Source organism: Ostrinia nubilalis, chromosome Z (genome assembly GCF_963855985.1).
Source record: "Ostrinia nubilalis chromosome Z, ilOstNubi1.1, whole genome shotgun sequence".
In the NCBI taxonomy this organism is placed as follows: domain Eukaryota; kingdom Metazoa; phylum Arthropoda; class Insecta; order Lepidoptera; family Crambidae; genus Ostrinia; species Ostrinia nubilalis.
In genome coordinates, this window is record NC_087119.1 from 4,069,165 (window position 1) to 4,093,952 (window position 24,788).

The following is a 24,788-nucleotide window of genomic DNA, read 5'->3' on the forward strand; positions in this document are numbered from 1 at the left end:
GCCTGCCTAGTATGGTAAAAATATGTATAATATGTATATGTCACTGTACTCATATTTTTTGGAGCTGCGACACAAATTGATGCTATTGTTTGTAACTAAAAATATTTTTTACAGCATAGTTCTCTCTTTGAATATCGTGGTTGTTAAATACGCTATATGAAATTTGTCACTTTCTTGTTGAGGATTATGGGGTACGCCTGCTGGTAGAACTGGTAGACCTGGACCTATTTCAATTGAAAAAACTTCAGCTTGAGAAGCTATCTAACTCAAAACTAATTGATAAAGATGATCAGCCTTTCACCGCGAGCCCAGGTGAAGTGAGAACTTAGAAACTTTTATTTTAACTCTGTGTAATAGATCCCGTTGAAGTTTTGTTGGGTGGCGGATCTCGCACAATTTATTATAATCAAGTATCAAGGCGTAAGATCTATAGAAAAAGCAAGGGTCCTAATTTTATTTACTCTGACTCTGACTTTGAAATTTTGACTCTGAACCTTTATGACGATCGCGTCATTATGACATACTTACTGAAGATAGTCGTTACTACTAGTGCTTACGATAAACTTTTAATGTAAAATACGCAATTCATTTAGTTCGTAATTAACTAATATTAAATTCACTTCAAAAGTTCGTTTGTTTTGCATAGTTCTGATGATCTACAAAACGAGTTATTGTAACATTACATTCAGATATATTAACATAATTTACTGATTGGGTTGGGTCTAATTTGTGCTGAAATTCAAGTACTTTTTAACACGAAACATTTATATCAGATCACTGTTCAAACTAGAAACTTCAATTTTGAGTTTGAAAATTACGAGTATATACAACCATATCATAAGATTGAAGCTCTGTCGTCCGCACTTAGGTCCTAAGTAATAACAAAAGACATTTTCCTCGACGTAAAACTCCTTGTCTAGTGACCCCCTAATATTGTTTATTTATTTAGATGATAGAGGAATCCAATAGAAATTCATTTGAATTAGCGCTACATCAGAAATTACAACTACAAAGGCGCCCCACGTTTTGCATATTCTATCAAGCTGTCGTTTTCAGTAACGATATACAAATAAGTATTGCTTTTATTAAGAACCCAAAGAGACTTGTGATATCACATGTTTATACATTAAAGCGGGGACAGGCTGTTTGACCAGCTTTGTTCGGTCGTTACCCCACACCGATGCTTAGAATTTTAAGCAAGATCCATGTTAACAACACACAAAAGAATATTTAGAGGCGCGAAGCTGACTGTGACCGTATCAATAAAACAGTCCAATATTTTAATTTGTGATCCGTTTAGACATTTAGCTAATTTCTTTCTGACTATCTGCTGTTTAAAAGTATAAATGCTGTTTGTGTTTTCTGTTGTTATATAAGGGTAAATAAAAGTGTGTAGGTGTATCAAAGGACTACAAATTGATGAAATGTTTAAACAAAAATAACAATGAACAGTTCAGAAATGTTACATAAAATTCGTTAAAAATAAAGCAGGTAGTTGTTGTGTAATGTATTTATTCTTTGAAAATATATCAAGCCTGTTTTAAACTTTTCTCGACTAGGTACCCACTTCTAGGTCGGATTAGTAATACGTACTAAGTATGTTACTAGGTGATTTTTATAATTAGTGGACAGACAGCAGCTAGAAGAGTCGACTATTAGCATGAAAATTATCGTCAATGTTAAAAATATTTGTAACTATGTATGTACAATGTTAAGCGTAGACGTCATTATAATTTGAATTGGCTCTGTGACTTAAAAATATGCATGCATTGTCCTATGCACAATACAGAGATTGATTCTGTTTAAGGTTGTCAGGCAAAATATTTACCTCAGCAATGGATATTATTACACTCTCCACCATTACTTCTATACAGTAACGTTACCCAATAGCATAATAAATAGCAGATTAATTAGATAACATCGGCGTATTTTTACAATGAAATGTAGAACTGAGCTGAGCGGATTATTCGATGTATTGTCAATTGTCGCTCTCTCGTTTATTTGTGGTTTCAGCTTTCGATACATCTTTTATCCATTGTTTGTTACGAGGGAAATTAATTTATTAAAGGTTTAGCTTTGCAATCGTTCTGATCGAGCACTTGATATAATTGCCTGGTTCAATTCAATATTCTGAAAAAGATTTCCTCAAATTAAATTGTTGACACTACATGATACGGTTATAGGATCTTTGTAACTTTATGATTTATATTTTAAGAAAGTAGCGAAGATTGTTTATTAAATAAAATATTCACTTATTAGTTTGTTAGGTACTTAAAAACGTGTGTATTAAATTACCAGCTTTGGAGAAAACAAAATAGAATATAAAATGGTTGATTTATTAGTAGGTATTAGATATTTCTTATATCGATACTAACTAAACGAGTATAAATATTTTATACACCCGCACAGCCGGTTGCTTATGCATGTAAGAAGGTATCTGCTATCCTAATCAGATCAGTCCAGCTCTTGGGGATCTACCATGTGTCAAATCGCTTGGAAAGTTTAACGTGTTTTACATTTAATGTCAGCCAACCGACAGCTACACACAGTTCAGAATGTCATTGAACGCCATTTCATATTTGTTTACCGTCACACAATTTTCTCGAGAATAACTCTAGGTCGCATGACAACACCAATATGCGAAATGTAGCGTAAATCAAATGGGATTTCGCGGCGTTTAGAAAGGGCACGGCTTGATGCGAACGACTCCAGAATACAGAATTGTGTTAGCAAAAATAAATATTTGTTTGTCAACAATGTAAAATATCACCTTTTCGTTTCGGCGTGCCTTGATCGCGTAACCACTATAAATAAATGAATAAACATTTGTCAATTGTCTCGAATTATGGAGACTACATTCTTGTATCAATACGTAATCCAAACCCGAGACAGTTTAACAGGTCATGATTCGACCAGAAATCAAACCCGAACTTACTACTTCACGGCGATTTACTGCGCCACTAAGCCATCACATCTTTGATGTGGGTCAGTGTGGTACCGTTTTTGTTTAATAAACAATAAAATTAGCTCATGATAATGACATTGTGGATTTGCGGTTATAATAGTGATGTCCATAAAATAGGCTAAGATTACACTTTAAAAATATGTGAAAAAGCTTTAACACTTTAGCTTTAAGCTTCTTTACTTTTAAGCTTTAAAAAATGGTGGCAACACAAATTCGCAATGGATTATTATAATCTTAGCGTTATTGATTCCCATTCCTGTCTTCATAGTCACATATAACTACATCGGGCGACTGTCACACGAAGTAACAATATCCGAACGGTAATAGAATCAACCGCGAGTGATGCCTCTGGAGTGAGCTTCCATCCACCGGGCATGCGGGTCATCTAGACTGACAAGATGATGCGGATGAGCCCATTGTTGGCTTCAAGATTGCACACGAGACATTTATTTACTGTGATGCATTGCTTTGACCCTATTCGAAATGCAGGCTACTCGTACACTGCTTTTCCAAAGAATGTGATAGGAGGCCGTTAAGGTTCAGTCAAACCAACGCGATCACATGCGATCAGCTGGCGTGCTGCGATGGCGATCAGACTTAAATGCATTGATCGCCATCGCTGCACGCCGGCTGATCGCGTGTGATCGCGTTGGTTTGACTGAATCTTTAGACTTTCTTCAGAATATGAATATGCAGCGCGGAAAAACGTAGAACAAAAGCTGCGAGGATGTGAATGAGAGTGTTGTAAAAACACATTGTTTTCTTGGAGTGCTTAGACATTACTAATAATGTTTGGTTGTAGGGATGGGGATAGAGTCTGCATTACAATGCCCTGTGTTAAGTCTTAGCACGGCTAACGAACAGGCAGTTGACTGGCTTCCTAGAAATGCATAACTTATTCGCGGCCCCATAATTCGGTGCTCGTTCGCGGAATCTGCAGCATTCGCGAGTTGACATATTTCATTGCACCAAGCTAGATAGACTCCGGGCCCTATTATCTGCGCCCTTCTGCACTTCACTTAGGTACACATTCAAACGAGGCCCCATGATTAACTTAAAATGGTTAGTAGTCAAAATCCAAATTTAATCAGGTACATAAAACAATGCCTAAAGTCTGACTTTATGATTACATTATTCCAATGTACAAAACGGTTGAGAAATTTTACTGTTTTACGAGTATATCGTTGCTTTAGTAGGCGTTGAATAGTGTTTGTATATCGGTCTTAGACCTAAGTACTTCGCTCAATAATTACAAAACTGACAAATACCTCAAAATATCTAAAATCTAAAAACTGTACTAATGCAGAAGTGAATTAGTGACATTATAACACACAACTGTAGTAAATTGAAAAAAAAAAAAAACACTTAGTTATTCGTCGCATTGTGTTGCTTGGTAGGCACGCGCGCCATCAATCCACCAAGTTCGCCCCGTTAGTTCTCCAACGAAGTGGCCTGCTCACGAATCATGGGGACAATTCAGTAATAAGGGGAGGCCGGTGCCTGGTGCAGAGAATCGTCTACTTATTACGCGATTTAATTTATTTGTCGTATCCACCTTGTCTGGCTTCTATTACGGCAGGGCGGCGAGTCGCTAATATTTAAGGACACGGCAAATTAGGTTTAATTAGTAAGCACTGTAACCTGAATTAATTAAACTGTAACATTTTACCAACAAGTACATATTATATTATCTAAAACATCATCAGTGATAGCGATGAAATATTGAGAAAATAATTTTATTTATTTTTCATTGAAAGTTGAGACCTTCAACTTTTTTTACTGTCAAGTGTATTGAAATATTCGAATCGATACCAAATGGCGATTCAGTTCAGTAAGGCTAAAGGAATATTAATTCAATTCATTTTGATGTTTAGTTCGGATTTTTTTTGTTTCAGACTTTCTATTACTTTGGCATATCCATTTGTCACCATTTTATTTATACATCCTGGTGATATCTTTCGTGCTTTTGTGAAAGCTTACCTAACCTTGATACAGTTGCTTTGTGTGTCTATTGACGTTTAGCCGTACAAAGAAATCGACTGCGTAATTTTTAAAAGCAAGGAACATTTTCTTTCCCCGTCAAGAAATTAAAGTTCTCACACAATATCGCATTGCAATCTATAAAGAGTTTATTGGTACAGTTTATTGAATTATTATTGAAGGATATGCTTTATCTAATTTCAATTTACTCTACCGATCCCATAGTTAGCTATTTTCTACTAACATCTTTCTGTGACCGCAGCTCTACCGCTGTATTATGCGAAAGCACACTAAAACCGTTATTCGAGCTTAATTTTTGTAATCACAGGTTTACCTTTTTTGCTTAAGACTGGTATTCACTAAAGGACAAATTATCCGTGTCTCTACATTATTTTACATACACGTGTTGTGGAACATTGCCCCCCAATAAATGCGGGTTCCACGCTGCATACACTTACATCTTCACTCAAAACCACGTACCCTCTTTGTAGGCAAATGTGACCAGCCCTTCAGTTTGCTTTGTAACACACGTTCAGTCCCTATTATTATGATTAGTTATCCACTTCTCGCGAATGTTGGGCCCAAATTCATAATTACAAGGCACCGCTTCAGACTAGGTGTGTAATAATTGATATTTGCTTAATTATTGTTTCATCGACTTACAAGTGGGATCTTCGCTTTTGTGATGTTCAACTATCAGTATAATATTTTACATAGTTTAGACAAGGTTACCTATAGCGGATAAAGATAATAAGTAATGACCTTTATTATTTTTATAGCTATTATTGTGGTTCATCAAATCAATTGATTATTTAATGTATTGGTTTTCAGGGCTAAATTATTTTTTTAGTCAGTATATTACGACAATAACCAATAATTCGTCAGCTATAATGAGTCTTTTATTGGAACGCTAGTCAAAGCATAAAAATATGCATTGCGGTCGAGGGATCGATCTATTTGTACCGAGTGATGTGTCGACTCCCGAACGCGGCCCCAGAAAGCTTTTAATAAAATATTGTTACCTCATGGTAAAACCTAATTTGCCGCTCTCCGCCTCGGTTCTAGAGGATTTACAATCTTTACGAAGCTTGCCAATGGTGGAACAACACAAATCTTCGATTACCATGGTTGTTGAGATTTACTTTAGCGAGTATAAAATATCTAACTAACGATCAAACACTACACGTCGAATGAATGAAACTACGAGTCATATGAATGTAAAATGTATTATTTTTATAACTGCAATCATGCCTACAAGTAATTATTTTAATAAGCAAGCGTAAACTAAATCGGATTTTATTTCAGTGGTGTAAACAAATACTGTATTTTCGGGCTCGTTACTTTAAAGTTGTTATAATTTTACGATATTGAACCCAAAATAGTATTCCAAATGCAAAACGGGCTGTGCTGTAATTTTACTAAAATAAAGTCAAATTTAGCCATTCACAATTGGGTGGATTTAAGTGTTAAATAATAAAGTAACACCGCAAAACTTTGACTCATGAGGTATTATTAGATAAGCAACGATTTTCTAAAATTAGCCGAATGCCAAAATTCAATCGTCAAGTATCGATCGCATTTGAAGTATTGCGTGCTAGATTTGACGTTTAACTTAAATGGAGGTAGAGATTGAAACTATAGTTTTTAATCGACATTTGTGTCAAAATTAGAGGTAGTGTATGTTTAGAGTGCATTATCGCAAGACGCGTAGGTGAAAATAAAAATGGTTAAAATATTAAAGATTGAAATAACACCGCTCAATTTAATCAGTATGCTTTTAACAGGTATCGTTATTAAATTAAGAACACGATTAAAGATTAACATATTTTATCTTTTCTACAGTGACTCCTAGCCCAGGACAGGACTAGGTAATCCGAGGCTATCTCTATGTTAATGATCCGGACGTTTATGTAAAAGATGTAATCTAAGGCAATAAACGTTTACATGTAAATATTCGTAAGGCTATGCGTATACTGCAAGCCAGCGGCGTGCATCGATTGCACTGAATACAGCCCTACAGATATAAACAGACAGACTTGGGTGATGTAAGTACAATAATTTTCAGAAACTCTCAATTTGGGTAATGAAGCATTTAAGAAATTATGTTCTATTGCTATAAGGTCTAGTATTCAACAGAAAAACTATTAACTTCAGACAATTCTTCTGAATTTTAACAATGTTGGCAGAGTTTCTTGCGTTATTTTTTGTTCCCAGCACTAACTGAAATGTTTATCAAATCACTGGTAGGATAAAAATATTAAAAAAACATCTAACAGGCAACATTAAAACATTTTTATTGTATTTGTTGTTTTTGTAATTATAATCAAAAAGCTTTATTTACTTTGACTTGGTGATCCTAGTTATTCTCTATTCCTTGAGGTAGGTAGGTATCTAAAATAATCGCAAGCAGTGCCAATCTTGCGTTTGATGAATTTCAAACATGCAATAAATTCATGCTCATTGAAATGCATTCCTTGACCAAGCCCTATGCTCGGCCTAAATTGTTCGGAGTTAACGTCATCCAATGGCAACATTATCATTTTCATATTAAAACTATTGAGTAATGTTTGTTTTCAATCACCAAGATGTATAAGACTTGGGATCATTAGAGAAGCATTAATAGTCGTGTAATAGGCGTTTATTCGCAGATAACTGTGAATAGTTAGTACTTTTTAATAGCTTGATGTGCTGTTTTCTTTTAATCATAATTACTTATTAGGTATTAAAAACACGTGTCTATAAATTCGAATCAAATTATGTCATACATCTATTTGATTACTTCATTTATTTTGCTAATAATAACTAAAAGTCGGTACCTATTTACCGACTTACAACTTACTACAACGACTTACTTAGTTGTGATAGAAAAAAAAACTAAACAACACCCTCCAAGACAAATCCAAACTGTACCCAAGATGGGAGACGTCGTGCTAGGACTATATTTGAATACTTAAAAAAGTTACCAAAAATTGAGCCGTGAGCGCGATAGAGACTATTAAGCACTTCTGTTCGTGGTGACCGAGTAAGGGTTGTCAAATCTCAGTTAGTTACACAAATTGAAGCTAGTTTACATAACGTAGTATCAGATGCGATTCCTATTTGAGATAATTTGAGAAGTATTGCTCGTTTTCTATTTTAAGCTCGTACCATCAATTTCACTGCACTTTAACATCCAACGCACAATTCACAATGTTAATGTGGGGGCGTACGCCAGGTAGTCTGAAATTTAATATGGACTGGAAAAATCTATTCTGCACTTTTTCTCTCTTTGTGCAAAAGTTCAAACAAAATGACGATCATTTGTTTAATTTTTTTAATTAATAGTTGATTGCTCTGTTTTGCCCCGGTTAGAAAAAAGCATAGATCCATGGCCGAGTTATTACCTTATGAAATATCAGAATCTGTACCTACTCAGTACTTAGTTTTGATGTTACTCAATAATACCCATTAAAAACAAACAATAAGGAAAAGGAACCGAGCCACCCCTGAAGACGACAGCAGAAGTTTGCACCGTCGCGGCCGTATGCGCAAACTCTAAACTTAATACGGCTATTTAGTATACAGAGATAAGTATATCACGTACTAGGCCCGTCTGCGGCGCGAGCTGTGGAATTTTAAATACGGAAAGGTGTTTCTGAAAATGTTTGTTCTTGAAAAAAAGAGGATTCCTTCCGCGAAACGACAGCTTTTTCTTTTATTGTCGATTTATGCAAACTTAGACACGTGATCGTATGACACGGCGTTCCTGTAAAATTGTATGACATTGTTATGCTCGTTGTTAGTACAATGGCTGTAGTAAAAATGTAATGGCTTGATAAAGTGCGTAATTTTCTGTGTTATAGAGGTGTATCTGCAGCGAATGCTTCTGATATGCCTACTTTTCTTATGCATAACAGTAGAGTCAGAATCTTGTCTTGGCTCTATGGTCAGTAAGCCCTGCGGTGTAGCAGATGAAATAGCACAAAAGCACAACCTCAAAAATTTTACATCTCTTATAGATTTAAGTATACCTACTTAAGTACATAAATGTATATGTACAATTGTACATTTAGTAAAAAATAAATAAGAAATCGGTTTTAAAGGGTTAGGGTAAAACTCTACCAAATTCGCTTTGTGGTAAATAATTCATCACCAATTAAGCGTCTGAATTAAAATCCAGATCCAATCTAATAAACATGTGTAATCCCCAATAATTGGACTGAATTCCACCCTGTAAAACCTCGTCTGTTTTAAAATAACAATTAGTAAAACTTTGAATTTTCAACAGTTGCGAGCAAGTTAATTCCAAACTAAGATTACCTACCAGCGTGGGTATTGTTCAAATAAACGTCCTACTCTTTAAATGTTCGCTTGAATCTTTGCCGCACTGCAACTGTAACTTCTTGTTCGTCGTCTGCATCACAACTTCGAATAACTTCATACTAACTTAAACATTGGCTAGGCAGGAATAGTTCTATTGGCAACGCGTAACTTAATCAAAACATATTTCACGCTGCTAGCGCCATCTAGCTGGTTAGCGCCGTACTGAACCGGATTGAACTGGAATAAAACAGCCTCTAACTTCAAAAAGCACGTGCTCTACCTGTAAGCTCAGTTCCACAAGTCTGTCGTAGATGGCATTAAGAGTATTGAATTCGAGAACTTATTTTACTTTAAAGTACTTTGGTAAACACTAAATAATTCAGAAGAGGGATTTTATGATAATTTTATAATGCCTCCTTCTGCTATGATGCCTTCATTACGTCAATGAAATATAAATTTATTATAATTAAAAACAGTTCAGTTCCATAACTCTGTGATAGATGGCATTACAGGTATCTGATGTAGAGTCAAGAAGAACCTTTTCACTAAAGTTAAGAAACTTGATCATTTTGTTTTACTCTCAAGTTATTTAATTACCTTTATAAATAAACTATTGTGGCAAAAATAATGAGTAATTCTGCAAAACATAGATTTTGCTGAACATAATTTTATTGTGAAAATGATTACAAACGCTTCAGCCACAGATGGAGCCACAATTATAAAATGTAGAGCTCAAACTCTTTCTAGCTTTTTGTTAAGTATCAGGAAGGTGGTAAAATATGACTTTTTGGTTAAAGATTTTAGTAACTCCTTATTACATCGACGAAACATTTTAGTTATACATAAAGAATTAAACTGGGTATCAGATTCGTAATTATAAAAAAATGGTGAAATAATATATCCTTCTAGTTGCTTTATTAATATTTTTACATAATTGTAAAAATATTCATAAGTGCCACTTGTGGTCTAAACTGAATAAATATTTTTGATTTTGATTTTGATTTTACGCCTGACTCTTCACTTGAATAACATTTATTTTCTATTGTCTACAGAAGCATGTGGTGCAGACGATTTCCGCTGCGACAACGGCAAATGCATAGAAGCAGCGCGGCGATGCGACCACATCATCGACTGTCCTAATGAAGAGGACGAACGAAATTGCGGTGGGTAAAATATTTCATCATCGTCATTTCAGCCACAGGACGACTACTGCTCAACATAGGCCTCCCCCAATGATTTCTATATTGTCCTGATAGTTGCATCCAACGCCTTCCTGCTACCTTTACGAGGTCTTCGGTCCAGCTTGTGGGTGGACATTAAAATATTTGTTGTTAACAAATTAAACCTTGGTTTGTAATTGATATATTAACTAACCACCAATATATCATATTAACATCAAATCAAATTACGATAAACCGCAGTACATCATATCCACTAAAATGTTTATCGGTAGTTTGTGGTTACACTACTTATCGATAATGAAAATTAAATTATTTGAAACTACGTAATGAGATAAACATTCTGAATTGGTGGTTTATGAAGTGCAATCCTAGAGTTTTGGTTTACGGGGTTTTGTTTTTTTTTTCGTTGATGATTTTTCTATTTCTGTATAAATATGTATTTTCTTTGAAATTCTTTCGCCAAAATTAATTAAATTAATGTTAATAAGTGTATTTTAATTATTTATTTAGAATGTCGAGACGGCGAGTTCCAATGCCGCAGCGACGGATCTTGTATCGAGGGCAGGAAACGCTGTGATGGCGTCAACCACTGCAGGGACAGTTCCGACGAACTCAACTGTGGTATGTATTCGGACCTACCTACTCTCGTTGATTTGAAACCAGTTCTCTGGACCAGTGGTTTTTAATTAACTCATAGCTGAGAACCACTGAACTGAGCATATATTTTGGGCACGGAAATTATCAAAAGGTCTAGTAGACATTTTGAATTTCTTTCGCGGTTTCTACATTACTACAAGTAGTCACTGAAAAAAACTACATACATAATATGCTCTTTATCTAGAGGACTTGTATCTTAAGACATACTAACACAACTAAAACTAACGTACCTGCATTGCCCGCACATGCTACTTCATTGGATTTAATACGGTAAGCCGCAAGACTCAGTGCCAATCGCACCAGATGGGCGGGATTACTCGTCTGTGAAAGCAGTGGTCAGTTTCGATGCAGTGACGGCTCTTGTATATCTATACTGCTTCGCTGCGATGGGTTTCGTGACTGTCCAAAAACTGGCAACGATGAAATTGGATGTCGTAAGTAGCGGTCTTATCATAAAAGTAGTTTGGGATCGATCAATAAACGAACACTTTATTACCTACCGTTAAGAGTAATTAATCAGCATTTTTGAGTTAAAATAATTATTGCGTCTCCAGATTTTTAAATGTCTTTAAGTAGTTATTAATCAATCCAAAACTATGCTGATTTGTTTTTTTACTACTAACATAGACGCTCACTAACATTTTGATTCAAAAGCATGCTATCCGGATCAATGGCAATGTGATTTTGGCAATTGCATCTCAAGAAGCAAACGATGCGATGGCCACGTTGACTGTCCCACCGACAGATCAGATGAGAGACACTGCGTTGGTAAGATCAAAATAAATAAGGTTTTCTATTAAAACATACCTAATTACATAATTTATGAACACCAAATTCCATGTCTAAAGCTCAATTCAATTCCCAATATAAAATAAAGGCACTATTATTATAGAAGGCACTTAAAATTAACGAGGTCACCTTTTTGGTTTGCACGTAAGACAATTAAGGTTATTGAATTTAAAATTCCACTCACATTTGGAAACTTACACTGGTACATCACTACATCCTTAGTTTTGCATGTTTTCCAGCCAATGGAAAGTTTAGATGCAGAACTGGCAAGTTAATACCTGAATATCTAAGATGCAACCGCCGTTACGATTGCCCACATGGGGACTATTCCGACGAACAAAATTGTCGTAAGTTCAACACTGATTCCCGAGTCTTTGTTTCGTCATTGGCTTTTATCTTTTCATCTCTTTTATCTTCAGATCTTCTTTGCATTTCTTGTACTTCTCCGCTACTTTTGTCTCGTTCTTTCTGTTTCTTTACTGATGTTCTGATGTTTGAAGTTTTGTCTTTTGTTCTAAAAATTTTCGCTCTATAATTTTCTTCTATGAACTCATAACTGAAATATCTCATACTTGAAATATCCAAAACTCAATCAAAATGTTTATTTTCTAAAACAGCATGTGGTGACGGCGACTTCCAATGCGATAATGGCAACTGCATACCTGCATCAAAGCATTGTGACCGAACGCATGATTGTCAGGATGGTTCAGACGAACGAGATTGCATTTACGGTTTGATCTTCTTAACTGAAAATTTTTAAACTTTAATTTGCCAATTTCTCTTAGAGGTGGTGGCGTTTGCACAGTACCCCACTTGTTTAGCATGGTTACTGAAAACTAATTGATTTGATTAAAAATGCTTGTTAATAAATAGTACCTTACCACACTCACGAGATATCACAAATGTAAGGCTTTTAAGGCAACTAGATAATAATTGCAAAGTTCATGTAGATATTTAAACATTTTAAAGCTACATTATTTTTTCGTTTTACATTTAAAGCTATCTATAAATTTCAAAATGTCTACTAATGTCTAAATTATATAAAATAATTATTCCGAACATTTTGAAGTTTATGGATGCACTTCACTCAATTTTATTTTGTATATTACTAGTGAGGGATTGTTGTTTATTTAAGTGAAATACAAACAAATAACACTACTCAACCCGATTACCTACTATAAAATTCAACTCAACAAACTAATCATTAATAAAAAATATAAAGTATATCCCTGGCTAGTTTGTGTAAATTTACGGTTATGGTAAATTATGTTATGGCAGGCACAGTATGCATGGCTTTTCAATATAAATGCACGAGCGGACAATGCGTACCGGCTGAATCGGTCTGCAATGGGACCAAGGAGTGCAGCGACTGGTCTGATGAAAAAGACTGCCCTTGTAAACGAGGTCAATTCCCGTGTAGGGACGGTTCATGCATTAATATAGCACTAAGATGCAACGGCCACATCGACTGCCACCCGAACGGCGAGGACGAGTTCAACTGCGGTAAGTGATACGGGGTTTGGAATCAGATACGCTTCATGTGAGCTTCAATACCGCACTTCGTTCATACATTAATCGTCTTTGGTGTTTGCTATCCAGGGTATTGCCCAAGCCATCATTACTGGCAGTGTGCGGATGGTAGCTGTATACCACATACGAAACGTTGTGATGGTCGCTCCGATTGTCTCGATCACTCTGATGAGAGAAAGTGTGTCACCCCAAAACCGTTGAGCAAAGGTTCAGGATCATTTATCAGGGTCACCACCTGCATGCTCGTTCATCCTTCGCATGATCACTTCGTTTTGTTTTTCGACCGATTAGTTCTGTATCGCATGAATTAGCTTTTGTCTTTGGTATGTCTTCGTTGTTTCGTTGGATTCAAGTTGTAGTTCATTTTCTTCGTTTGTATCAATAAAAAGTATTCTCTACTGTGGGAAAATACCTAGTCTTAAAATTCTTTACGTAATTTATTTGCTAGAAATGAGGGGATAAAATCTATTTTATTTTGATAATGTTAAACTAAACTTTGTATTGAAGTAGAAAGGTCGAAGTGTTAATCGCAACCGGGGACTAATCTGTTTTGGTCAGAAATGAACATTTTTGGTGATTTGCAGTTCCAACGTCGCCGTGCCCTGATGATAGCTTCACTTGCCCCTCTGGGTCCAGCCGGCCTTGTGCTAGACGTTGCGATGGAGAGGTCGAATGCGACGGGGGCGAGGACGAGGAAGATTGCGCAAGTAAATAAAAACCTTTTATGCGGATACACACGATCGAACTAATTTTAGGAACATCTTTAAAATTAATGCTTGGTTATTTCAACTACCATCACAAATAATAGTAAATCGTCTTCTTTAGTGAATTGGGGACGCCTTCATAAACTACTACATGACCAATAATGACAGTAAAACAACTAAGAAATAAATAATGTAATAGAGCCACTATTCAACTGTTAAGCCTATTAGTTTGATCGTTCGTGTGTCGGATATACCTACCTATACTTGGCTTGTCTGTGCATAAATTATCAATATTATTATACAATTTAAGCAAGAGTTCATCAGTTACCAAAAAACTGCTTTAACTTTGTCTATCCCTTTGTAAACTGGACCTTTATTTCGTCAGTAAATAGTTACCTACTTTGCAAATAAAAAGTCTATAAAGAAGAACGGTCATCTGTGACCCAGGCCCGACAGAAACGAGACATACCTCAGTTTTTTTGTCATGTCTTAATTAGTTAAATTATATATTTTTTATATTCGAAATCTATGTATAACACCAAAATATTACCCTTTGTTTTTGTTCAGGCGTCATACAAAAACTAATACAAAATGCCTATTTATCACCAAAATTGGTAAATATATGTATCTAAATGTCTATTACAGCTGCTGTGGAATGTATCTAGGTGACCTGGAGATACAGCCGGATTATACAGGGTGGAAACGAGAAGTTACAAAATCCAAAAATTCAATGTTACCAGCTTCCATAATCTGTAACCTATTATTGGTACCATTTGAAAGAGCTCGTGAAGCACTTTCAGAATCAGTAACTAGTTTTTCGATATCTTGTATAGTTTAGAAATAATCGAGTGAAATCACTTATCGTTCCATATGTATAACCACCCTGTATAATCCGGCTGTATCTCCAGGTCACCTAGATACATTCCATAGCAGCTATAATAGACATTTAGATACATAAATTTGCCAATTTTTGTAATAAATAGGCATTTTGTATTAGTTATTGTATAACGCCTGAACAAAAACAAAGGGTAATATTTTGGTGTTATACATAGATTTCGAATATAAAAAATATATAATGTAACTAATTAAGACATGACAAAAAAACTGAGGTATGTCTCGTTTCTGTCGGGTCTGGGTTTTTTTTTGTATGGGGCGTGACCGTTCTTCTTTTAATTTAAGTTTAATTTAATTATGGAATGCTATTAAAGTGTATTTACAATGTGCAAATATTGTTCTAAGAAAGTCTGTGCGAATGTATTAATCTGCAGTGCGATGGTTTATTAACGAATTTTACAATGCTACTCGTATTTTAAATTATTTCGAGCTAGCGAATTTCATGTGTGTTATTGTGGTGTTAAGTAAATTGTATTGTTTCAAGCTTGCGGTCACGAGTGCGATGGAATTTGCCTGGACGATCAGAAGATCTGCAACGGCTACTCTGACTGCTCCGACGGCAGTGACGAGCTGAACTGTGACCACTGTGACGGGCCTGACGATTTCAGGTAACTTGAGATGACTGGGCTAATTTCTATCGACCTACAAATAAGGACGCTTTCAAACATGTATAGATTATTATGCTTTATAAGCGAAATGTTCAGTCTACGCGAATGTCGCCCTGCGATTTATATTTTAATTAAGGTGTCCTGCGAATTTTTCTTTTATCTACAGGTCTGGTTAACAAGGTAACATTTTGTTGTAGATGTAACAGCGGGGAATGCATTAACGCTGTGCAGCACTGCAATGGCATATTCGAATGTCCCGACGAAAGTGATGAGCTGTACTGCAACTCAACTATGCTATCGAAGCCAGGTAATAATTAATATAAAAGCCAGACAATTTATTAAAATTTTAATATCAAACAACTTCAGTAACTCTTTAGTTTGACATCTCCCATTATCTGTACAATTTCAAAATAACATGGACATTTGGCGGTAGTGTAACTTTTCAATTGCTTCTTTTTTATAAGGAACCGGATCTTTCGGAGACGGACTTACCGATTACCACTATCACTGAAAAACAGTAGCGGCGTAAGGGGGGGGCGGTGGGGGCGGTCCGCCCCGGGTGCCAAGCATCAGGGGGTGACACAAATCGCGCAGATTAGTACTCACTGGCACATCTGCATGGCAAATCTGCGGTCTTTGCATTGATACGGGGGGGTGGGGGGTGCGATTGTCTTTCAATCTTCGAATCGGTAGGTAACCCCAAAATCCTGGGGGGTGCCATAGGACTTGTGACGGGGGGGGGGGGGGGGGGGTGATCGCCCCGGGTGCCAACCCATGCTACGCCACCACTGCTGAAAAATGCAAAAAACAAAGTCTGAAGTTTACAAATCCACACAAATAAAAAAAAATATTTTGAACCTAATATACCTACTTGTATAACATGGTTACTGTCGACTCTCATAAAACTTGAACAAAGTTTAGAATTCTGGAGCTACGAGTATACATAGATAATGTATTTATAAGAGTAAATATAAAAAATACCATGTTTGCAAAATGCTTAACTTTTCTGCTTCAGGTGACTGTTCTGCAGACGAATTCCAGTGCCGAGATGGTACTTGCATCAATAGTTCTTTCTATTGCGACGGCGGAAACGACTGCATCGATAACTCCGATGAAGAGAACTGTCGTAAGTATTTACTGACGAATTATTAACTTAGCAGAAAATGCAATCATATTACCACAACTAGCTTACAAGTGAGGACCGATTAGTGGCATAGCAACGTCAGTCATTAAAAATTTATTATGCTATCGAAATTAAATATCTAAAAAATTTCTTAGAAATTTTCAAAAAGGAAAATTGGATTAGCTAACCCACTATCTGCGTTGGTAAGCCACTTGTCAAACCCTTTGTTTCTGATGACTACATTTATAAGTTTGTTGTCTCTGCGAGCACAGAGCACTTAAGCTTTAGCAATACAATTAAAAAGCACAAAATTGTCTACACGTGAATGGAACTTTAAAGCGCACAATATTTGACACATTTGAATCGGCACCAAAATTTTACTTGCACCTAGATCTTTCACATATAAAGTTATTAAATTACTAATTTAGTTTGAAATCATTGGCACTCTTAAATCTTGTGTATGTAACTTTTTAAACAGGGTAGGGCCGGTAGATTGTACAAACCGTGGTCGAGAGAAGCATCTTCTAAGTGTAAATAAACTTTTCCACACTTGTGACAAAATGCCGAACATGAAAATATAGGTACTGTTATGAAACGTTATAGGTAGTACATACGTGATTATGATAATTTTGTAACATGAAATGGTGTACAGCATGGTACATAGTCCGCCCCTCGCGGTCGCCAGACCAGCGGCCCTGCCACGAATCTGAGTTCACCTGTAACGATGGCCGCTGCATCACCCACTTGAGGCGATGCGACAATATCTATGACTGTATGGACTTCTCTGATGAACAGAACTGTCACACCTCCGGTACCAACGCAATTTTTACTCCATCATTCGTTTTGGAATGCTGAATGCGTGTTGACCAGTCTACATTGTCAGTAATCCCGATCTTATACCCCTAGTTAATTTCGGATGTAGATTTGATTATTTTGTTAGTTCTCCTGGTTTATTTCACATTTATATTCTGTTCCGTTTGTGTAGATTTTACAATTACAATTATTGCAGTAATTAGCACCCTGTAATTAGTGTATGATTTAGAACGTATGTAGCTAATGCACCAAAACCTTTTATTCCATGCATCTATTATGCGTCGCTTTTATTTTCAAGTTACGTAGAACAATATTATAGAAAAATGTATTTATTTTTTATTAACATTGTGAATGATTCCTGCAACTGTAAAATTTGAATAATGGATGTTGTTAATACGAGTAATAGAGTAGTCCTATAAAGTATAGTTTGTATTTTTTATAAATAATTAAGCAATTTGGTTTCAAGTTACTTTTCAACCCATTAATTTGTAACCTATTTAATAGCTATGTATACTATTGAAAACATTATAAATAATATTGTTATAGAACCAGCATGATTTAATCATTACTTTATGCAAATATTAATAGGTAGAGTATAGAATTGTTCATATTATTTCAGAATGTGACGAGAACCAATGGCAGTGTGTCTCCGGGATGTGTATTCCGGCGACGTCATACTGTGATGACCTTCCTGATTGCCCCGACAATTCAGACGAATTAAATTGTCCGACAACCCGGCCCTGGATCACTACTTCCACTTCACGACCAAGCAAGAATCAAAACAGCCAAACAACGCCACGATCGGACAGTCCTTATGGACAAGGTCAGTACCCCGGGGGTCAGACTGAAAACCCATATGGTGTTCAAACTGAAAATCCATATAGCAACCGACCTGGGAGCCAACCAGGTGGTCAACCTACCGATCCTTACGGTGGTCGCCCTGAAGATCCCTACAGTGGTCGCCCTGAGGATCCCTACAGTGGTCGTCCTTACGATCCTTACGGTGGTCAACCTGGCGGTCAAGGTAGTCAGCCAGGTGGACAAGGCGGTCAATATGGAAGCCAACCAGGAAATCAAGATAGTTCGTACGGCGGTCAACCAGAAGGCCAGGGTGGTCAATACGGCGGGCAACCAGGACAGGGTGGTCAATACGGCGGGCAACCAGGACAGGGTGGTCAATACGGCGGGCAACCAGGACAAGGCGGTCAATACGGCGGGCAACCAGGACAGGGTGGTCAATACGGCGGGCAACCAGGACAGGGTGGTCAATACGGCGGGCAACCAGGACAAGGCGGTCAATACGGCGGGCAACCAGGACAGGGTGGTCAATACGGCGGGCAACCAGGACAGGGTGGTCAATACGGCGGGCAACCAGGACAGGGCGGTCAATACGGCGGGCAACCAGGACAAGGTGGTCAATACGGCGGGCAACCAGGACAAGGTGGTCAATACGGCGGCCAGCCAGGAGGACAGGGCGGTCAATATGATGGCCAACCAGGAGGACAGGGCTACCCATATGGCCCTTCATCAGGTGGACAAGACCAAAATGGAAATATTGGTGAGCTTTTTTGATTTTCAGTGCTTGAAATACTAACCAATGCCGCATTTGTAAGGAAATAAATCTACAAGGTATCAATAAATTTCACTTTATGCGTTGTTCCGTAGTAACTATGTGTATATACATGATACATTATAATGTTTACATTGTGAATTCCTTAGAATAAAATTACGCCAGTTAGGTTTTTAGTCTGGCAAGCCTAACTTAATTCGTCGTATCACTAGATGGATGCCCAAGGAACCAATGGCGTTGCGAGAATGGTCCTTGCATAGACTCGAACCGCCGATGCGATGGGCGAATCGACTGCCCCTTCGACGATAGTGACGAACTCGACTGTCCCGCCGGCAGTAAGAATTCGACCTTCTGTCCCATTTTGCTGTTTCCAACCCTGGACTCTAACTAAGGATATTAGCGAAACTACGCCGTGTTTTGAATTATTAACAGTTTTTTACTACAAAATATACCGTGCTCGTCCTTATTATTATTATCGACGTTATCAAATTGAACAATGAACATAGCGAGGCAAATAATACTAGTTATTTCTTATAGAGCGACTTTATTTTTGAATACGTAAATACTTAAAATAATGCCAATACAATTAAAAATCATAAACGTATTCTGATTATAATATATTTTTTTATATATTTATTTCAAATGAGAGTTTTTTCCAAAGAAAAAAAATACAACGTATCCGTTTCGGTTTTGCTAATATCCGGTAACCCCAAACTATTAATGTGACTGATAAAAAACTAACGTTCCAGAAACCTAATTCTGCTCTAAAAAATACTACTAAAATGTAAATAAATGATTAATGAACGGTTGTGGATGTTTAAATTAATGTAAATAATACTAGATAACTATGTTTATGTTATTATTATAGGCAGGTAGGAGAATTAACCATTACATTCACCTCATTTGATGTTCCTTCAACATTAAATCACGTAACAATCATAGTTACATTCTACTAAACAGCCTGATTCTTAACTAACATTGGAAATCCTGTTAGTTAAGAATGTTAAACAATGCCAGTATTTTGACATCGCCTCTTATGTTTTCAGGCCCAGCTGCTCTGAAGCTCAAGACGTATCCCAGCCAACAAACTGTCAGAAATAGTGAGTATTGCCTTTTAGTTATTGTTCGTAAGACTACCCGCAGACTACAGACTAACTAAAGTACGGCCAACGAGAAGCGATACCAAATGTAAACAAACCCAATGTCATGGTCATTTGGAATAGCAGGGGTGCATTACTTTTTAATAGTTAGATTACATATTTTTGTAGACAACATAGTTTTAAAAAATATCTGTCAAACCATAAAAATAGATGTTTTATCGAATTTTGTTTTTGTTACACACAATGTGCCCGGTGTATGGCAACAGGCCTACCCCTTTTTCATAGAGACTTAAATATATCGGAATAATAAAATAAGAACCGACAAGTAACAGATTCGCCCTCGTGAATTTTGAATTGAATTGCAACAACTATGCATACTAAAATGGATGTCCGAATGTTGACGAACCCGTCTAAGTTTGACATATTTTGGCGGGAGAACGAGACATTACGACAAATACACAAGATGGGAAGAGACAGAATAGATTGTCAATTCGACAGTCGAATCGACCTTTTGTATCGCTGCTAGTTGGCCGTACTTTAGTGACCCAGTGTGATTAAACTAAGCTATCGGCCGACTAAATGTCTGTCGAGCGGGGAGTCTAACGCCCGTATTCACAAACGATGCTTGCTTAAGTAAAGCAGCAAATCGAACGCGCAGCGTTGAATAGAGCTCTGTGATTGGTTTGTGTGTCACCCTGTGCGTCCACGCCCACTGTGAGACCTCATAGTATGTTTGTGAATACGGGTCTAAATGTATTTTCAAAGAGGAGTAACTTTAACACTAATTATGTACTTAAGTTTAAACATTTGTACACATCAATTCAGTTGAGGATTCGAGGTGAGAGGCTTTGTAGAAATGTTATTGGTTACTGAATATTGTACTGGTACTAGTATATAGCGTTGCTAGATGCAATGTTTTTTTTAGGTACGAATATTGCCAATCATTAGTGATAAACTAAAAATCATCTACGAAAGTTTATGGCCAACTTGTACACACACTTCAATACAATTTGCATTAAATTGTATGTAATAATATTATTATCATCCATGTTCTATCAACCTTCTAAGACCGACAGAATGGTATACTCATCATATTATTTAAATAGTGCAATGCGCAAAAGGTCTTATTCCTTAAATTTTATTTTTTCATTATTTTCAATCATTCGCTTTCAATGTAATGGAATTTTTAACTATCAATCTTTATAATCTTTGTATGTTCTTCTTTAGCTGTTTCTAAAACCTATATTTGGTGGAGGTAAACCCTTGTTTTCCTAGCTTACTTTGTTTTTCATCGATGTGACAGTTATTTTAATGCGCTTTTGTTTCTTTCATGGTGGCGGAACAGCCAATTTTGGTGAGTCGGTGTGATAAGTATTTAGGAGAGATTGCATTTGGGTTAAAAATCTCCTTTGGTTTTTGATAACAACATAATGTTTTGGGTTAATAATCTCATTAATAAAGGGTTTCATTTGGCGTGATTTAATAAGAATAGTGATCGTTCTTGAAACAAACGTTTTGATTTTCAACTAAAAATATCATGGTTTAGCTCAATACTTACGAACGATTACCTATTCTTACTTCCTCGAGTCTTGCTATTTCAATAATAGTAAACATGATTTACAATAATGATTGCTGTATCAAAATGCTCGGGTCGATTAACATTTCAAGGATCATAAGCACACAATAATATTGGGATTTGCTAATTTTGATTTAAGTATTGCATGGTTTTTTTAAATATTACGAGTGCATTGCAATTAGTTTTAACTAATCTTTTATAATTTCATCTCTTCTTATTTTTAATTACTATTACTTACTACCTACTACTTATACTTTCTAACATGATGATGAGTAAGCAAGGAAGGAAGGACTCGTGTATTGGTGGTATATTGTTTTAATTACAATATAATAATACCTTGCACAAATGAGTCCTTTATTTATTATTTTAACACTACATGAAAAGGAGAGATAAGTAAATATGGTAATTTTTTGATATCTTTGGGCAGGTCTTTTGGAAATGACACCTTTACTTAAAATTGTTTTCGGATCTATCTTATTAGATATTTCATCTTCATAACCTTTAGATAATACTAAACTAAGGAACATCATCTCAAAATGTCTTTATGAACCTTACTAAGCATTGATTTTGTGAGTATTGATTTTTCATGAGAAATACGTAGTATGAGTGATGGCTAACAATAGTTTTCACTGCAACTTTCATTTCATCCTGGTGGTTATGACATGAAGCATGGGGTTCTAAGCAGTAAGCCTCAATTGTTATGTGACTAAGTAAATGTTGATATACCTAATATAATATTGGGTAGTATTTGTGTCATTAAATATGTAATATAAATGTGTAAGGTGATAATAGTCCAACGTTGTCAACATTTGAGGGTCGATAATTCGATTCACGTCGTCCTTTGGACTATTGTGGTGAACCCGCTCTTAGGAGCAATACAAGCATTAAATTTAGTTTAACTGAACCTTAATCACTAATTTTTCAAGCAATCAAACTCAATTTGTAGTTTTACCTAACATTTATCATTTATTAAAGTGACCTAACTTATTTAAAAAAAATATAGAAAGAGAAAAATCAACGAGATCATTGAGAGTGCATGATTACTCGTGAAGATTTTAAATAGACAGATATTTATGACATACGTAATTTAAATTAAACTGACTTATTTAAACAGCGATAACATAATGGTCACATGATATTGAGGAGACTGCGCTATGATGATCGCGTGCTAACTTTAGTGACTGCTATAGGAGGTGACGTAGTTTTCCAATGCCGTGACGAGGGACCACTGAGGGCCCCCGTGAGGTGGGTCAGGGAAGGAGGGCGCCCTCTGAAGCCAGGCTCGACGGACAGACACGGACGACTCGAAATGAACCAAGTTACGGTAAGCATGCAATTAAAGTACTAAATAGACAAAAATAAGGCTTATTCCCAACTGGACACAATTTACAAATGATCGAACGTTCAAAATATATTATTATATGTATGGAAAACTCAATTCATCGAATGATTAATTTATCAAAAATCAAATTATATTATATTTTTATCTGATTATTACCTTAAGACCTCAGTTCTCTGTTAACAGAAATACGAGTAATTTAAGCTACTACAAATTGCTAATAAATCGCTTTAAAAAAGACTACCATAGACGTACGATCGATTCGGTTGGAATACGTTATTGTAACTACGAAGATGATCAATCATTGTCCATTGTTTTAGGCATCCGACAGCGGCGTGTACATCTGCCAAGCACCGAAATATCTAGGGAACCCTAATGCCGAGTTGAGGGTCATGCTTAACGTCGACCCTACACGTAAGTCGAAGCATTAGAATAATAGAATAATTATGTTCATTATGGTAAATAATTATTCCTGTATCTCTCTGTAGGACCTATGGTTTGACCCGCCAAATGAAAAAAACCATTGAAGTAGGTTTTAAAAAGTAACTATTTAGTAGGAGTATAAATTGGTTCAGCAATCAATTGGCTGGCTATCATAGCCCTAAAACATTAAATTTATTTTCCAATGGCATGTTGCAATTCTCTTGGATTTTATAGCTGTAACAGTGCGGCCGCCCCAGATGACTTGTCTGGCTTACGAGGCAACTTGTGGCAATGGACAGTGCATCCCCAAGTCAGCCGTGTGCAATGGCGTCGTTGACTGCGCTGACCGATCTGACGAAGAGACTTGCCGTGAGTATTCAACAATAAATGTTGCTTGCATGCTTTGAAAAGCACGTTACTGTACATAGGATACTTAGTCCTAGCAGCTGATCACCATCAGTCCACTGCTGGGTATGTATCTCCGGTAAACACCACAGAGTCTTATTTTAAGATTATTTTCCAACTATGACCAGACTAGCCAGTCTGTGTTTATGATCGCTATATTTTGCCGGACTGCCAAGACATCTGTAATGGAAAAGCGGTAAATATGTATGAAATTTGTTTGGTCGATGAGCGTGACCTACAGCTAGTGGCTTGATAAGAATTATTATCCAGAGTCGTGAAGTTATGTCTAATCGTCACAGTTGGTATCATAAGTAATTGGTTACATAATTCTAAGCGTTACGATTATGAAAGTCTGCTTAGGCGTATTTATGAAGTAATACTAACCTTTTTTAGACATGAACGGCAAATGCGAGCCCAACCAGTTCAAATGTGCAAACAACAAATGCGTACTCCTGACTTGGCTGTGTGACTCCGAAAACGACTGTGGCGATAACTCTGATGAAATGGACTGCGGCTTCGAAACGATTGGCAACTGCAAGACCGTGGAGTTCTCCTGCTCTGATGGCAGTCAGTGCATTCCTAAGAGCTTCCACTGTGACGGCCAGAGCGACTGTTTGGATGGATCCGATGAAATTGGTTGTGGTAAGTGCATTTGTCTTTTAGATTTTGTGGATTTGATTATTGTCAAGGACTATTATTATGCCATGTCATTAGTTAACATTTGGTTTCACTCTAAGTGGAATTTGTGTGTCTATCATCTCTAAGTTTATGGAGCTTTTAGTTTGCGTTGGCACGCAACACAAATATGGCATCACATTTAGCCTTCTTC

The 24,788-nt window shown here is 36.5% G+C and overlaps 1 protein-coding gene across 1 annotated transcript in view; it reads left to right on the plus strand.

The window, feature by feature from the left end:
- LOC135087020 (basement membrane-specific heparan sulfate proteoglycan core protein-like) overlaps positions 1 to 24,788 on the plus strand; it is a 235,366-nt gene that overhangs the window by 122,919 nt on the left and 87,659 nt on the right. Inside the window, exons 11-26 of the mRNA XM_063981873.1 lie at positions 10,300 to 10,410; positions 10,939 to 11,049; positions 12,114 to 12,221; positions 12,492 to 12,605; positions 13,153 to 13,377; positions 13,989 to 14,111; positions 15,487 to 15,610; positions 15,808 to 15,917; positions 16,626 to 16,736; positions 18,166 to 19,104; positions 19,329 to 19,451; positions 20,163 to 20,216; positions 22,983 to 23,116; positions 23,452 to 23,545; positions 23,789 to 23,923; positions 24,353 to 24,601. Coding sequence (XP_063837943.1) covers positions 10,300 to 10,410; positions 10,939 to 11,049; positions 12,114 to 12,221; positions 12,492 to 12,605; positions 13,153 to 13,377; positions 13,989 to 14,111; positions 15,487 to 15,610; positions 15,808 to 15,917; positions 16,626 to 16,736; positions 18,166 to 19,104; positions 19,329 to 19,451; positions 20,163 to 20,216; positions 22,983 to 23,116; positions 23,452 to 23,545; positions 23,789 to 23,923; positions 24,353 to 24,601 — 2,865 coding nt within the window. The remainder of the gene's footprint in view (positions 1 to 10,299; positions 10,411 to 10,938; positions 11,050 to 12,113; positions 12,222 to 12,491; positions 12,606 to 13,152; positions 13,378 to 13,988; positions 14,112 to 15,486; positions 15,611 to 15,807; positions 15,918 to 16,625; positions 16,737 to 18,165; positions 19,105 to 19,328; positions 19,452 to 20,162; positions 20,217 to 22,982; positions 23,117 to 23,451; positions 23,546 to 23,788; positions 23,924 to 24,352; positions 24,602 to 24,788) is intronic.